The sequence below is a fragment of the Chelonoidis abingdonii genome, chromosome 6 (assembly GCF_003597395.2).
Source record: "Chelonoidis abingdonii isolate Lonesome George chromosome 6, CheloAbing_2.0, whole genome shotgun sequence".
Classification (NCBI taxonomy): Eukaryota; Metazoa; Chordata; order Testudines; family Testudinidae; genus Chelonoidis; species Chelonoidis abingdonii.
In genome coordinates, this window is record NC_133774.1 from 27,623,785 (window position 1) to 27,639,266 (window position 15,482).

General features: G+C 46.3%; 1 protein-coding gene across 2 annotated transcripts in view; it reads left to right on the forward strand.

Moving 5' to 3' along the window:
* Positions 1–15,482, forward strand: part of WDR70 (WD repeat domain 70) — a 276,981-nt gene that overhangs the window by 12,620 nt on the left and 248,879 nt on the right. For both annotated transcript variants that reach the window (XM_075066919.1, XM_075066921.1), the window contains exon 5: positions 12,511–12,712. In XM_075066919.1, coding sequence (XP_074923020.1) covers positions 12,511–12,712 — 202 coding nt within the window. The remainder of the gene's footprint in view (positions 1–12,510; positions 12,713–15,482) is intronic.

The window sequence follows — 15,482 nt, forward strand, 5'->3', positions numbered from 1 at the left end:
AGAGGAGGACAGGGACCACTGAACTTGTGTCCACAAAACTATGTAAACTGGCATTTGTTTCACTGTAATTTGTAATTAATAATCTACACTTTCTTAATGTGGTCTGTCAATTTACAATAGTTTTATGGCTTATAAACACATTGAAGGGCTGTATGCTATTTTGGTTGCCATCTTCTGACTGTTAAGTCTTTGTGCACTTGTTTTCTTTTTAATACAATAGATTCTGCCAATTTTTTGTACTAAAAAAAAATAAATGAAGTCAAGTAAAAGTCATGGACAGTGAGTCAAGGTAATAAACGGTCATAACTGTGTCAAATCAAGGAACAAACAGCTGCTGTTGCCACCTAAAATTGGATAAAACCCATTTGTCCATATAGACTGGAAAACAAATCTATGTATGTATGTAGCCTATAAATTAAAATTATAAAAATACATAGTTTTGTACCGGTTGCCTTATAGTGCTCACTATAGTTTGTCCTGAAAACAAATTTCTATAATAAAATTTTCTCTCCTGTTGCTATGTAGAAAACTTCACATGAACTGTGGCCAGTGATTTAAGTAACTGAGTATACACAAACTGCTGTCAAATGCACAAAGTAAACTGAAAAAAATATAAATATGTTCTTACACTCTCACCATACTAAAATGCTAATCTTCAGTATTGATACCTTGTTAATGGAAGGCTGAGGGTTACAATTAAACTTACTGTGACAGATACTAGGTCTGAGACTTGCACATTGTGTGTGAGGAGGAGGCTTAAATGTAAGAAGTAAAGTAGGATGTAAGAGGAGGCAAAATAATAGAAAATTCTCAGAACACATTTCTTTTGGACAAGGGATTTGAGGAAGAATGGATTGGCTATGTGGGTTGGAAAATGGGAGAAGGCAAGGGACCCTATTCAGCAATCTGATTCATGCAGGTGGACCATTGTAACTAGAGGGGGAGTTCCATTGATGTTAATAGGGCTCTGGAATTGCCAGAGCGCATGAGGTGAGAGTCTGATAGAGAGAGTCTGAGCTGTAGTCGGATTCCAGAGTTACACGTTACCTTGGTAGTTATGCTAAGGGGTTTGAACTTGATGCTGAAAGAGAGAGGAAGCTGGGAAGAGAATGTGTCACTGTGCCCAGTGTTAATCTGGAGGGACAATACATAATAACGAGAGGCTAGTTAAGGTCCATAATTCAGACCTTTGTCCTCTCTACTGAGACTATCAAAATTGCACCAAATATAGCAGTCTTTGTGATGCTTGTCATTAGGGAACTGATCCAAGGTAACCAACTTGTTCTGTTAGCCAATAGATGGTAACTTTTCCCCTCAATATTTAGTCTTTGTATTTCAAGTACATTGAGTCATCTAGCCACACCCCATACTAAAATTAACCTAAGCAGTTCTTGACAGTTTATATAAACACACGCACACAAAATATTACTCCCCACAGATTTCTTTGCTTCCCTGCAGAAAAATGACTTTCTGACGGGAAAGCAAAGGGAAGCCACAAGATCAATAATGAAACCCTCCCCAGCAGTATGTTTTTGCATGCCCCGGGCAGTTGACAGAGAGGTAAATAACTGTGAGACAGGGAGCGGGAATGGGGAAGACCCAGCTGGTGGCTCCTACCCTGCGGCAGGCTCAGCTGCTAGCATCGCCTGGGCTGAGGAGGACAGGACTTCCTTTTTCCCTTCACAGCATCTGGGGCTGCCAGACCCACCCCATGATTTTTCCCCTGGATATAGGAAGCTCTGCAAACTCCTCTCTTCACCACAAGTTTCCTGCACCTTTTGCTTCTCAGCTGCAGGGGGAGGGATCACTGTACGGAGAGCTGCTCCCCCATCCACAAAACCCCCATTCATTTAGACCCCCTCATACCCAGACCCTCCCGCTGAGTCTCACCCCCCCACTTGCAGCAAGAACCCCATTCCCCTGCACCTGGACCACCCTGATGAGCAACCTGCACCTGGATTCCCACCCCAACTGAGCCCTAAACAACTGCACCTGGATTCCTGCCCCACTCCCACAACATCTGGAATCCCCCACACTAAGACTCTGTGTCAAGCTATACCCCCACACACACACTCTGAGCCCCCATGCTGAGCTCCAACTACCTTCACCCCCCTGCAGAGTTCCATTACCATAGCGCCCAGAATCCCACAAACAAGCCCCTGTTCATCCAGATCCTTCCTGCACCCGGATCCCCCTCTGAACCGCCCACACTCAGATGGCCCCACACAGAACCCTCTCGACCCAAACCTGGATCTCCCCACACTAAGCCCCTCAGCACTTGGATCCTGCCTTCCTGAGCCTGCCCACACCTGGTGCACCTGGCACGGAGGGACAGGGCCCTGTCCTTGTGCTGTGTCAGGTTTGGATGCAGCCTCATCACTGAATCCATGTCCTAGGGGGGAGCTGCACAGAGGTGGGAGATCACTGTGCAGCCAGTGGTCTGTGCTGCCCAGTGCCATGCTGGAGCCTCCACATTTATCTGACAAGTAAAATTTGCACAATTTTCAAATATTGTGTGCATAATTTTTAATATTATGGCACAGAAGCCCTCAGGAGTCTGTGGAATAGAGAAAAAGGAGACAGCTACAGTATGTTGATTCCTAAATTTGCTATGAGGAGAAAGTTCTAATAGTTAAGCTATTGGTATATTCATATGCATGTTTTAAGAATTTTGATTGTTATAAGGGGAACACACCTGCTAACATCTAGAAAGCAAAAACTGGTCGATTGTAAATGTACACTAAAACATGATGAGGGGGAGGGGGTGGAGACATGGAAGGGCAGAGAGACTCCAGCATTTTATTGCAGCTCTCTATTCTTTTTCCTCCTCGCACCCCCCTCACCTTTTAGGAGTAAAGGGGCAACCGAAGATTTTATTCCTTCCATCTCTCCTAGGCTTGCAGGATCTCCTCTTTACTCTCTTTCAACATTTTGAAAATAGGAATCTACAATATATTCTGTTTCTGTGTTGGAGGAATTGTAAATGTGAAGTAAGCACACAATTACGGTTACATATTTTTTGAGTCACAGACCATGTCATTAGAATCATAGATCATTAGGGTTGGAAGGGACCTCAGGAGATCATCTAGTCCAGTCCCCTGCTCAAAGCAGAACCAATCCCCAACTGGCACCCTCAAGGATTGAACTCACAACCCTGGGTTTAGCAGGCCGCCAATGCTCAAACCACTGAGCTATCCTTCCCTCCCACCCAGCCATCCATTGATTTGTTGCATTTCAGCATGTTGTCAGTGCCTGACAAATTATAAATATATTGTGGGTTTGTTCAGATGTATAGAAATTTTGGACTGTAATTACAGGAAACATTGTCGTACTTGTTAGATAGACATATCCTGACCGTCTAGGACTTTGCATGTCCCTGGTTGCTTTACTGTCTGAGTATTCAGTGTCTCCCTTGTTGGGTGGATGGTGTTTGTTCAGTGTAAAGAACTAAACACTCATGTTGTAATATTTCCTGCTTGGTGTGCAGTTCTTAACTGGAAGATATGTTTGGAGATCTGTGAATTCATCTAAGAGTTGAGAAATTTAGGTTTGTACTCAGAATAGTGAAGATCGGAACATCTTTCATAAATCTGACTTTAAAATAGCTTGTATATGTTTTAATTCTTGTTCTCAAAGTCTGACTTGAACTTTCCAACTACATTGAATAGTCTTTTATTTGGGTTTACTGTTAAAATTAGGGCTGTCAAGCGATTTAAAAAAATTAATCGCGCAATTAAAAAAATGACTTGCGATTAATCACACTGATAAACAGTAATAGAATACCATTTATTTAAATAGTTTTGGATGTTTTCTACATTTTGAAATATGGTATTTTGATTTTGCTCGCAACACAGAATACAAAGTATACAGTGCTCACTTAATATTTATTTTTGATTAAAAATATTTTACTGTGAAAATGAAACAAAAGAAATAGTATTTTCAGTTCACCTAATACAAGTACTATAGTGAATTTTCTTTATCATGAAAGTTGAACTTACAAATAGAATTATGTACAAAAAATAACTGCATTCAAAAATAAAACAATGTAAAACTTTGGAGTCTACAAGTCCACTTAGTCCTGTTTCTTGTTTGGCCAATCGCTAAGACAAATAAGTTTGTTTACATTTACGGGAGATAATGCTGCCTACTTCTTGTTTATGGTATCACCTGAAAGTTAAAACAGGCATTTTCATGTCACTGTTGTAGCCGGCATTGCAAGATATTTATCTGCCAGTTGCACTAAAGATTCATATGTTCTTCTTCGAGTGGTTGTTCATGTCCATTCAAAGTAGGTGTGTGCGCGCCGCACGCACGCCAGCCGGAAGATTTTCCCCTAGTAGCGTCGGCTCAGGCGCCCCCTGGAGTGGCGCCGCCATGGCGCTCTATAAAGGGGCCCACAGACCTTCCACCCCCTCAGTTCCTTCTTACCGCCGGTGACGGCTAGCTGGAACTTGTCTTGCATAGCAATCTGGCAGTGTCCTATCCGTACCGTTTAGTCCGTGTATTCAGTTATATTATAGTTTGTTACATAGATCTTTGTATATAGTTTTCATTGTTGGGGAGTCCCCCAACCCACAGTCTTTGTCACCCGCTGGGGCATGCCCAGGTCCCCCAGGTTCAAACTCTGCGAGGACTGCAGGAAATTCATGCCCAAGAATGACCTGCACTCTGCATGCTTGAGGTGCCTCGGGGAGAGCCACCAAAAGGGCTGGTGCTCTATCTGTAGAGGCTTCCGCCCACGAACTCTCAAGGACAGGATTCAAAGACTTAGAGTCCTGACGGAGGCGGCCCTGCGACCACCCTCGGACCCAGAACAGGCCGAGGTGGGCCCATCACGTCGTCCTCGGTGCGGAGTGCCACGGCACCAGCATCAGGACTTAGGGCCCAGCCCAGATCATCCGCACCGGGCGGAGTCGGGTCATAGGAAGTCGACCTCAATGTGACACCGCTCACCTTTGCTGGTGCCCGCCAAGAAGAAGAAGCCGGTGAGGGATTGGTCTCCCCACCAGGACCCAAGGCCGCCCCTGCCCCCGGGGCTAAGCGGACAGGCTGGGTTACAGCCCCTGGCGGTTCTGTCGACTCCTGCACCGCAGAGAGGGCAGTTGAGTCTGGACCAGCCTAATTCTCTAGGCCTCAGTGGAGACATACGCTGCCCGTCGATGCCGGAGGCGTTCGAGGCAGCCTCAGACCTGATGGGTCTCCCGGCACTGGCCTCCCCACATCGTCGGGAGTTGCCTACTGTGGTTCGCCCACCAGTACAATCTAGAGGCAAGTCAGCCATGCTATCGCCTCCCTCCCCACACCGAGCTGCGAAGGCGGCACCTGACCAGAGGAGAGGCTCCCCATCACCTCAGCACCGCTCACCTTTGGCACCGGGCACCGCTCCCCCCAGGTCCTCAGACTCAGAGGCGGACTCCTATTGCTCCAGCAGGTCGCGGAGCAGAAGATCAGTGTCAGGGGTGAGCCACCAACGTTACTCGCAGTGGCAGCAACAATGGCAGCCGCCCTCGCAGTGGCCGTTTTTGGACTCCCTGGGCCTACCATCAGTCGGTAGGCCAGGCGTTTGGCCCTCGGTCACGATCGGCTTCGGTGTCCTCGACGTTGGTGGCCCCAGTGCAGCTGCCTCCCCCACTGGCACCGTCGCCGGGCAGGGGTGTGCCATCGTCAAGTTCAGCACCCCCTAACCGGGCAATGGCACCGGCAGTGGCGTTAGTTCGGGCTACACCGGCACCACATGACACGCCAAGTTGCTCACTGGCGACCCTGGTACTGGTCGCGGTGCCGTCTTTGGACTCAGAACCAGCATCGCAACCTCAATGCTGTGTGCCACAGGACCCGGAGGGACCACATGACCCAGAGGAAGGGCCACTCCATGTAATCTCTTCGTCATCCTCCCTGGACGAGACGGTCTCAAGCACGGCTGCGGCTCCGGCCCTAGAGGACACTCGAATTCTTTATATGAAAAACTGGTAGATTTGCTTCAGCAAGCAGCTCAAAGCCTCGCAATCCAAGCGGAGGAGATCGAAGTGGACATGGACCCTGTAGTGGACATCCTGGCCCCCTCGGGGCCATCCAGGGTGGCCTCCCGCTGATAAAGACGATAGCGGATACGTCCCGCACCCTATGGCAAACACCAGCCTCATTGGCCCCTACTGCCAAGAAGATGGAGCGGCACTACTTCGTCCCCTCTAAAGGGTACGAACACCTTCACCCCCACACTCTCCCCCCGACTCCCTGGTAGTAGATGCGGCTAACCAGCGGGAGCGTCAAGGGTTTCAGAGGTCAACACCAAAGAGCAGGGACGCAAAAAGACTTGAGCTCTTTGGCAGGAAGGTGTACTCCACGGGGGGACTCCAACTCTGCGTTGCCAATCAACAGGCAATAGTAAGCCGATATGGTCACAACACGTGTTTGGCCATGTCGAAGCTGGTGGAGCTCCTTCCCCAGGACTTGAGATCAGAGTTTTCGGCCCTAGTGGAGGAGGGCAAACTGATCTCTCGAGCCTCCCTCCAGGCCGCCTTAGATGCGGCGGACTCAGCGTCATGCACCCTGGCCGCGGGCCTGGCTCCAGGTCTCGGGCCTGTCCTATGAGGTCCAGCAGACAATTCAAGACTTCCCCTTCGAAGGACAGACACCGTTTTCAGAGAAAACGGACAAACGTCTCCATAGTTTAAAGGACTCGAGGGCCACGCTTAGCTCGCTGAGCTTGCATACCCCCGCGACCCAGCGCAGACAATTTAGGCCGCAGGCAGCCCCTCGCCCATACTAGCCACAGGCCTGCCAGGAGTTGGGGCACAGGCGGGGTAGAAATGGCAGGAGGTGTCATCAGCGTCACCCCTCTGGCCAGGCGTCTGGCTAATTGAGACCACCATCTGGGCCTACACCCTCTATTTGATGGTCCGATCGAGGGCGACCTACCAGTCGAGACTCTGGATCCTCCCACCCCCTACTTTTGGGTCACGTCTGTCCCACTTCTACCGTGCCTGGTCCCGAATTACGTCGGACAAATGGGTGCTCCGCACGGTAGAGAGATGATATTCTATCCAGTTTTCCTCCCTCCTACCCCACCAACCCCCTTCTCCTTCCTTCTTCAGGGACCCTTCTCACGAGCAACTTCTGGTTCAAGAACTGAAGTCCCTCACGGAGGCAGGGGCAGTGGAGGAAGTCCCACGGGAATGCAGGGGCAAAGGCTTCTACTCCTGGTACTTCTTCGTACTGAAGGCAATAGGGGGCCTGAGACCCATCCTAGACGTGCGGCGGCTGAACAAGTTTGTGAGGAAACTCAAGTTCCTCATGGCCTCCCTGTCCTCGATCATTCCCTCCCTGGATCCAGGAGATTGATATGCCGCCCTCGACTTAAAGGACGCCTATTTCCACATCGCCATAATTCCACGTACCTGGTACCTCAGGTTGGTCGTGGCCGGCGTCCCTCTGCAGGTCATGGTGCTCCCGTTTGGCCTGTCAGCTGCTCCCAGGGCCTTCACAAAGTGCATGGCGGTTGTGGCGGCCTTCCTGCACAGGCACAGCATCCAGATATTCCCCTGCCTGGACGACTGGCTCATAAAGGGCCGCTCCAAGGAGCAGGTAGAGACCCAGGTGCTGTTCATCAGGCGGACCTTTCTCGATCTGGGTCTCCTCTTGAATGATGCCAAATCCACCCTGTCTCCAATGCAACGCATAGAGTTCATAGGAGCGGTTCTGGACTCCACATGCGCCAAAGCGTATCTGCCGGAGTCAAGGTTCCGTGCAATTTCTGAGCTCATCCTCGGACTGCATTGCGCCCTGATTACCACGGCACGAGTTTGCCTCCGGCTGTTGGGCCACATGGCAGCATGCACCTATGTGATGGTCCATGCTAGACTCCGGCTCCGCCTGCTGCAGTCCTGGTTGATGACAGTCTGTCGCCCGGTCAGGGACCCCCTGGACTCTGTGATGTCCGTTCCCCGCTTGGTGCTGCGCTCTCTCCAGTGGTGGCTCAACCCACGGGAAGTTTGCAGGGGTATTCCCTTTGCTGCCCTGCAGCCCTCCCTCTCCCTGGTGACAGACGCCTCAGATCGAGGTTGGGGAGTGCACCTGGGACGCATCAGGACATAGGGTTTGTGGTCGTCGGAGGACCTCGAGTTGCATATCAATATCAGGGAGCTGAGAGCGGTCCACCTGGCACGTTTGACCTTCTGGTCTCACCTGGCCAGCAGGTGTGTTTCAGTCCTTTCGAACAACATGGCGGCAGTCTTTTATATCAACAAACAGGGGAGTGCACTCTCCTCTCCACTCTGCAGGGAAGCCCTCGTGCTGTGAGATTTCTGCGTCCACAATGCTACTCACCTGACGGCGTTCTGTCTTCCAGGGGAGCAGAACGGCTTGGCAGACACCCTCAGCCACTCGTTCCAGGTCACAAGTGGTCCCTCCGATGGGACATGGTGCGCTCAATTTTCCAACTCTGGGGCTTTCCCCGGTTAGACCTGATTGCCTCAAGGGAAAACAGGAAGTGCCGACGGTTTTGCTCCCTTCTGGGCCGCAGTCGAAGGTCTCTGTCGGACGCTTTCCTTCAGCCATGGGAAGACGGCCTGCTCTATGCCTTCCCTCCGATCCCCCTGATATACAGGGTGCTTTTAAAGAGTCGCAGGGATCGCGCCAGGGTAATCCTGGTAGCTCCGGCGTGGTCACGCCAGCATTGGTACACATCACTCCTGCACACGTCCGTTCAGGCGCCCCTGACGCTGCCCCTACTCCCGGACCTGATCATGCAGGACCGGGGCTCCCTCCGCCATCTGAACCTCGAGTCCCTTCACCTCACAGCCTGGATGCTCCATGGCTGAACCCAGTGGAGTTGCAGTGTTCCCAGCAAGTCAGGCAGGTGCTGCTGGGTAGCAGGAAACCGTCAACTAGGGCCACCTACTTGGTTAAATGGAAGCGCTTCTCCATCTGGTCGGGTCAGCGGGGTCACGACCCACTGGGGGGTTCCAATTCCCGTTATCCTTGACTGTTTGCTTCACCTAAGACAACTGGGCCTCTTCCTCTCCTCCATTCACGTACATTTGGCAGTCATAATCTGCTTTTCATCCGGGTGAGGAGGGTACCTCAGTGTTTGCGAACCCACTGGTTGGGCGTTTTCTCAAGGGTATGGACAGGCTCTTCCCGCATGTGCGTCAGCCGACTCCTGCTTGGGACCTGAACCTGGTCCTCTCGGGGTCTCCCTTTGAGCCTCTGGCCTCGTGCTCTCTGCTGTACCTGTCATACAAGACTGCCTTCCTGGTGGCCATCACCTCGGCCCAACGGGTGTCAGAGCTTCGAGCGTTAACATCTGAGCTCCCGTACACAGTCTTCTACAAGGACAGGGTCCAACTTAGACCTCATTCGGCTTTCCTACCCAAGGTCTTTTCACAGTTCTACGTGGGCCAAGATATCTTTCTCCTGGTGTTTTACCCGAAACCACACGCCTCCAGCGAAGCGTGGAGGCTACACTCCCTGGATGTCCGCAGGGCCTTGGCTTTTTACATAGAGCGTACCAAGCCATTCAGACGCTTGACCCAGCTCTTCGTCGCAGTGGCAGAGAGGATGAAGGGGCTACCGGTCTCCTCTCAGCGAATCTCTTCATGGATCGCGACCTGCATCCGGGAATGCTACCGTGTAGCGAAGACTCCTGTCCCTCCGGTCACGGCCCACTCCACTAGGGTGCAGGCCTCCTCGACGGCATTCCTGGCTCAGGTTCTGACTCGGGAGATTTGTAGAGCGGCCATGTGGTCCTCCATCTACATGTTCTCTTCTTACTATGCCATCACGCACCAGGCTTGCGATGATGCAGCCTTCGGTCACGCAGTACTCCAGTCAGCAGTGGTCTCCGACGTCACCTCCTAAGGTTAGGCTTGTGAGTCGCCTACTTTGAATGGACATGAACAACCATTCGAAGAAGAAGAAACGGTTACCTACCTTTGTGACTGTTCTTCAAGATGTGTTGTTCATGTCCATTCCAACACCCACACTCCTGCCGCTCTGTCGGAGTGCCAGCAAGAAGGAACTGAGGGGGTGGAGGGTCGGCGGGCCCCTTTATAGGGCGCCATGGCTGCACCACTCCAGGGGGCTCCTGAACTGACCCTACGGACGCTGCTAGGGGAAAATCTTCCGGCTGGCGTGCACGCGGCATGCGCACATCTACTTTGAGTGGACATGAACAACACATCTCGAAGAACAACAGTTACCAAAAGGTGGGTAACCGTTTTTTCTTTCATGCTTCAGCCACCATTCGAGAGGACATGCTGATAATGGGTTCTGCTCGATAACCACCCAAAGTAGTGTGGACCGACGCATGTTCATTTTCATCACTGGAGTCAGTCAGCTGCCACCAGCAGAAAGTTGATTTTCTTTTTTGGTGGTTCGGGTTCTGTAGTTTCCGCACCAGAGTGTTGCTCTTTTAAGACTTCTGAAAGCATGCTCTGTACCTCATCCCTCTCAGATTTTGAAAGGCACTTCAGATTCTTAAATCTTGGGTTGAATGATGTAGCTATCTTTAGACATCTCACATTGGTATCTTTCTTTGTGTTTTGCAAATCTGCCATGAAAGTGTTCTTAAAATGAACAACGTGTCCTAGATCATCATTGGAGACTGCTATAACATGAAATATATGGCAGAATGCGGGTAAAATGAGTAGGAGGCGTACCATTCTCCCCCAAGAAGTTTGGCCACAAATTTAATTAATGCATTATTTTTTTAATAAGCATCATCAGCATGGAAGCATGTTCTCTAGAATGGTGGCTGCAGAATGAAGGGGCATATGAATGTTTAGCATATCTGACATGTAAAGACCTTGCAATGCTGGCTACAAAAATACCATGTGAATGTCTGTTCTCACTTTTCAGGTGACATTGTAAACAAGAAGCGGACAGCATTATGTCTTGTAAATGTAAACAAACTTGTTTGTCTTAGCAATTGGCTGAACAAGAAGTAGGACTGAATGAACTTGTAGGTTCTAAAGTTTTACATTGTTTTGTTTTTGAGTGCAGTTATGTAACAAAAAAAAAATCTAAATTTGTACGTTGTGCCTTCACGATAGAGATTGCACTACAGTATTTGTATAAAGTGAATTGAAAAATATTATTTCTTGTTTGCCATTTTTATAGTGCAAATATTTGTAATTAAAAAATAACAATACAAGGTGAACATAGTCTGCTATGTATACTATGTTGTAGTTGAAATCAATATATTTGAAAATGTAGAAAAATATCCAAAATACTTAATAAATTTCAATTGGTATTGTTTAACAGTACAATTAAAATTGTGATTAATCATGACTAATTTTTTAGACTTAATCACATGAGTTGGTGATTAATCTCCAGCCCTAGTTAAAATATTTGTATTTATTGTATTCTGCTCACTGTTTTTATTCAAAACAGACCTGTTGTTAAATTATAAGCTTTCTAGGGCAGGGGCTCTCTCTTCTGATGTGTTTGAATATTACTGAACATACAGTGGGGACCTTGAACTTGATAGGGACCTCTGATTTAAAAAAAGGAAAAAAAAAAAGAACTTTTATCTGTATTGGGAGTATTAATTTTAGAATTAACACAATTTTTTACGCACAGTACTTAGTTTATTTTATTGTTTTTGCAATGGTATAACAGCTGCTGTTAGCCACTTCACAGTTGTGCTAACTGTTTTTGTAGAGCCAGCAGAGGGAGCACAAAAGCGTTTATTTTTAGTCCCTTCTCTGTTACCAATAACTGTGGTGCAGTTTTACTTTTCAAAAATTTTAGTGATTAAATGATGTGTGTATGCACAATTCCTGTGGACTTCAATAGATATTCCTTTTGTGAAATGGTAATAGCACATGAGCTTTATACTCTAGAGGCTATATTAGGAAATTACAATGGAGATTAATTATTTGGTCTAAAGTGCATGATCTCCTCTGTTTACATTTTAAGAGTTGTAAAGCTTATACTGTATTTTGCATGTTCTCTGCCTTATTCTCTATTGCTTTATCCCTTGTGTAGTTCACTTTACACCTGTGCACAATGAGTCTGGAACATTGCCATTTTGATTTATTCCTGCTTTACACAGGTGTATAATGCCTGCACAAAGTGCAAGGCACTGGAGAATCAGACCCTAAAGTGATATATGATTAAGTACTGCTGTCTGTGACTGTGGACACTGAAAGCATATTAAGTATACCATCATTAATTAAAACATAATCTAACTTTTTTTCTATTCTCCTATGCAGTGATCCCTTGATTGGCAGCTTTAGCACAGATTTTACCATACCTACCTGCTATCTACTTCACAACGGTATTCTGTTCTCCCATGGTTCTTGCACTGTGCCTGTCACTATAGTATCTATTAGTTTTGTAAATTGCTTTGAAGATTGTGGTGGACCTGTCTCTGCTCCCATTGAAGTTAGAAGTTTTGTCATTGACTTCAATGAGAGCAAAGTTCAGGATTGGCCTAATGCTTCTGAAAACCACTATAGAAATGCTGCATGTTACTTAAATAACTGTTTTTACAATTCTTCCATACAGAGAGGCAGAAAGTAGTGAAAGTGAAGATGGTTCAAATGAAGAATTAAATGGTCCTCCTTTGCCGTGCCAAACTTCCATTCAAGGACCAGCAGAGGATACTGATGATGATGAGGATGAATTTATTGGGCCACCACTTCCACCAGGTTATAAGGACAGTGATGATGACGACGACGACGACGACGACATGCAAGAGGAAGATAATGTAAGTATTGGATTTTTCCTAAAGAAGGCATAAATGTTTCAATATGCGTTCAGATCATCACATGTAACTATTCTTTCTGTACAGCTTAAATCAGTGGTTCTCAACCAGGGTACACAAAGTCTTCCAGGGGGTACCTCAACTCATCTAGATATTTGCCTAGTTTTACAACAGGCTTGTCATAAGTAGATAGGTAAGGTAAGGGTTAATTTTCTTTTACCTGTAAAGGGTGAACAAAGGGAACCAAACACCTGACCAGAGGACCAATCAGAAAACTGGACTTTTTAAAAGTCAGGGGCGGGAATTGTGTACTCTGGGTCTTTTGTTTCTCCCGGCTATGGAGGAAACAGCTTTCCTGCTAACTCCTATTTCTTTCTAATATTCTCCTACAAAGTGTGAGTACAAAGGCAACAAGGCAAATAGGTTGTATGCTTTGTGTTTATTACATGTGTGTTGTACTGTGCTGGACTGGTTTAATTGGGACTATCTTTTAACCTCAGACTGTTATTATTCGTATTTTCTTATAAGGAAGAGCCTGTATTGAGTTTCTTAAATGGCAGTATTATTGTTCTGTATTTTCTTTCTTTTTTCATATAAAGTTTTTTGCTTTTAAAATACCTGGTTGAGGTTTTTGTTTTTTTCTCTGGTGAGGCTACAGGAAAAGGGGAGTAGAAAATCTCTTTATATTAGCTTTACTAGATTTTGAAGGCATTGCCTCAGGGGGAGGGTGATTCTCCTCTTTGTTTTGCCTTCAAAGGAGTTAAGTACTGGCATCGCCCAGGCTCACCCAGGAGAGGGAGCGCGGGGGGGGGGGAGCAGATAACGAGGAGACAAGGCGGGCGGAACTTGTTTTCCGCGTTTGAGAATAGGGAGACCCAGAGGTCTGGGTCTTGGGGTCCTCCCAGGGAAAGCGGGGGGAGGCCAGAGAGGGGGTTCCCCCCAAGGAATTTGGGGAACCCAGGCTGATAAGAGCCTAAATCTTATCTGGTGGCAGCGAAGTAAGATCCAAGCTGGGTATAAGCTTGAGGGAGGTTCCCAGTAAACACTCAGATGTTGAACTCTAAGTCCAGATCTGAGACAGACGTTTACCACAAGGCTACATAAAAAGCACTAGCAAAGCCAGTACAAACTAAAATTTCATACGGACAAAATGAGAAAGTAAGCGATTTTTCAGTAGTAGTATGCTGTGAAACTTTTGTATTTTTATGTCTGATTTTGTAAGTAAGTAGTTTTTAAGTGAGGTGAAACTTGGGGTACACAAGACAAATCAGACTCCCGAAAGGGGTACAGTAGTCTTCAAAGGTTGAGAGTCACTGGCTTAAATGGTGCTGCTGCTGTTTGTAGGTGTAAGATTTTTTTGTTTTTCTAGTAGCTGTTAACATGGATTTGGTAATCTTCTTTTTCTGTAATAAAAAAAACCCAGCCTTGAATGCTTTAAACATACACACAGCAATGTCAGTATTCCAGAACAACCCAGCAGTACAATCCCATAGTGTATGTGTGTGTGTAATAGATGGGGAAGAGAGGGCATTAACTAAGGATTGGATTTATGTTTCACATCTCGAAAGGACTATCATACACTTGTCCAGACTTAAAAGTTATTGAAAATTGTTTGCTTCCTGTTGTTAAATGTGCAGTTTTGTATTCCAGAATCTCTTTCTCTCAATACTTGTTTGAGAGATTTTTAATATCTCCTTCCCCTACCATGGGATAAAATATTTTTCTGTTTTTTTGAAGAGAGATCTTCTATAATGTCATTATCATAAAGGGAAAAACTAGGACACTATTGCAGGAAAAAAATAATTTCACATGCTAAGTTCAATGGCTTTATTTTTAGTTGTTTCCATAATGTAAAGGTGATTAGTAACACATTAAAAGCAACTAGTAACTGCAAAATCACTTCTCAATCTATTTATCTTTACTATTGTTTGTGGTTGCCGAAATGTCGGGTCCGCCTAGCTGAGAGCCAATGACAGCCAGACAGCGATAAGGAAAGGTTGCTTTATTTTGCAGAAGAAAGGAGAGCCTTGTACCTTGGTACAAAAAACTTTGTTTTATACAAATTTTACAAACTTTTTATACACATTTAGACAAAGACCCTTGCCGTGTTAACACTTGATTGGTGATTGCCAGACCCCATACTTCTGCAGCCTGCTCAGCAAAAACCGGCTAAGAGCCAGCTTCAACTGCCTCAAAACTGATAAGGGGAGACAGTTTAAAAGTTCAGGCTACTATGTATGTGAGGCTTCTGCTTTCCCCTACTGGCTGCTTGTAAGCTGTTAAGGGGGGCTACCAGTAACTTTTACAGTCCCCCTCTTCGGCCCTGACAAGCACAGATTGTCAGGCCCTTCACACAATTTGCAATTAAGCTGGAAAGATAGATACTGGTTTTTTGTATGCGCAGCAGAGTTTTTAGTTATAGTATTACAGAGACATTTTGTACATTGCATTATTACCTAAATAATACATAGGAAGAAAAGAGAGAAAATAAATTATTTGACAATTGTACAGAAAAGGCCAGTAAATTATGACCTAAGGTTTGGGAGGAGGCTTTTAAAATTAAGGGTATGATTAAGAGATACAGTGTGGAAAATAATAGCTGCATTTTGTTTATATATAGGTTATTTTGATATTTTTATTTTTTATTTTTGAGAAATGCTAGTTTATATATTGTATTATTTATATAAGATTGAAAAATGATTTTTTACAGTTTTTTTATTTGTTTTATATAACTCTTGTTTTTATAAATTTTGCATTAAGGTTACAGCTAGCT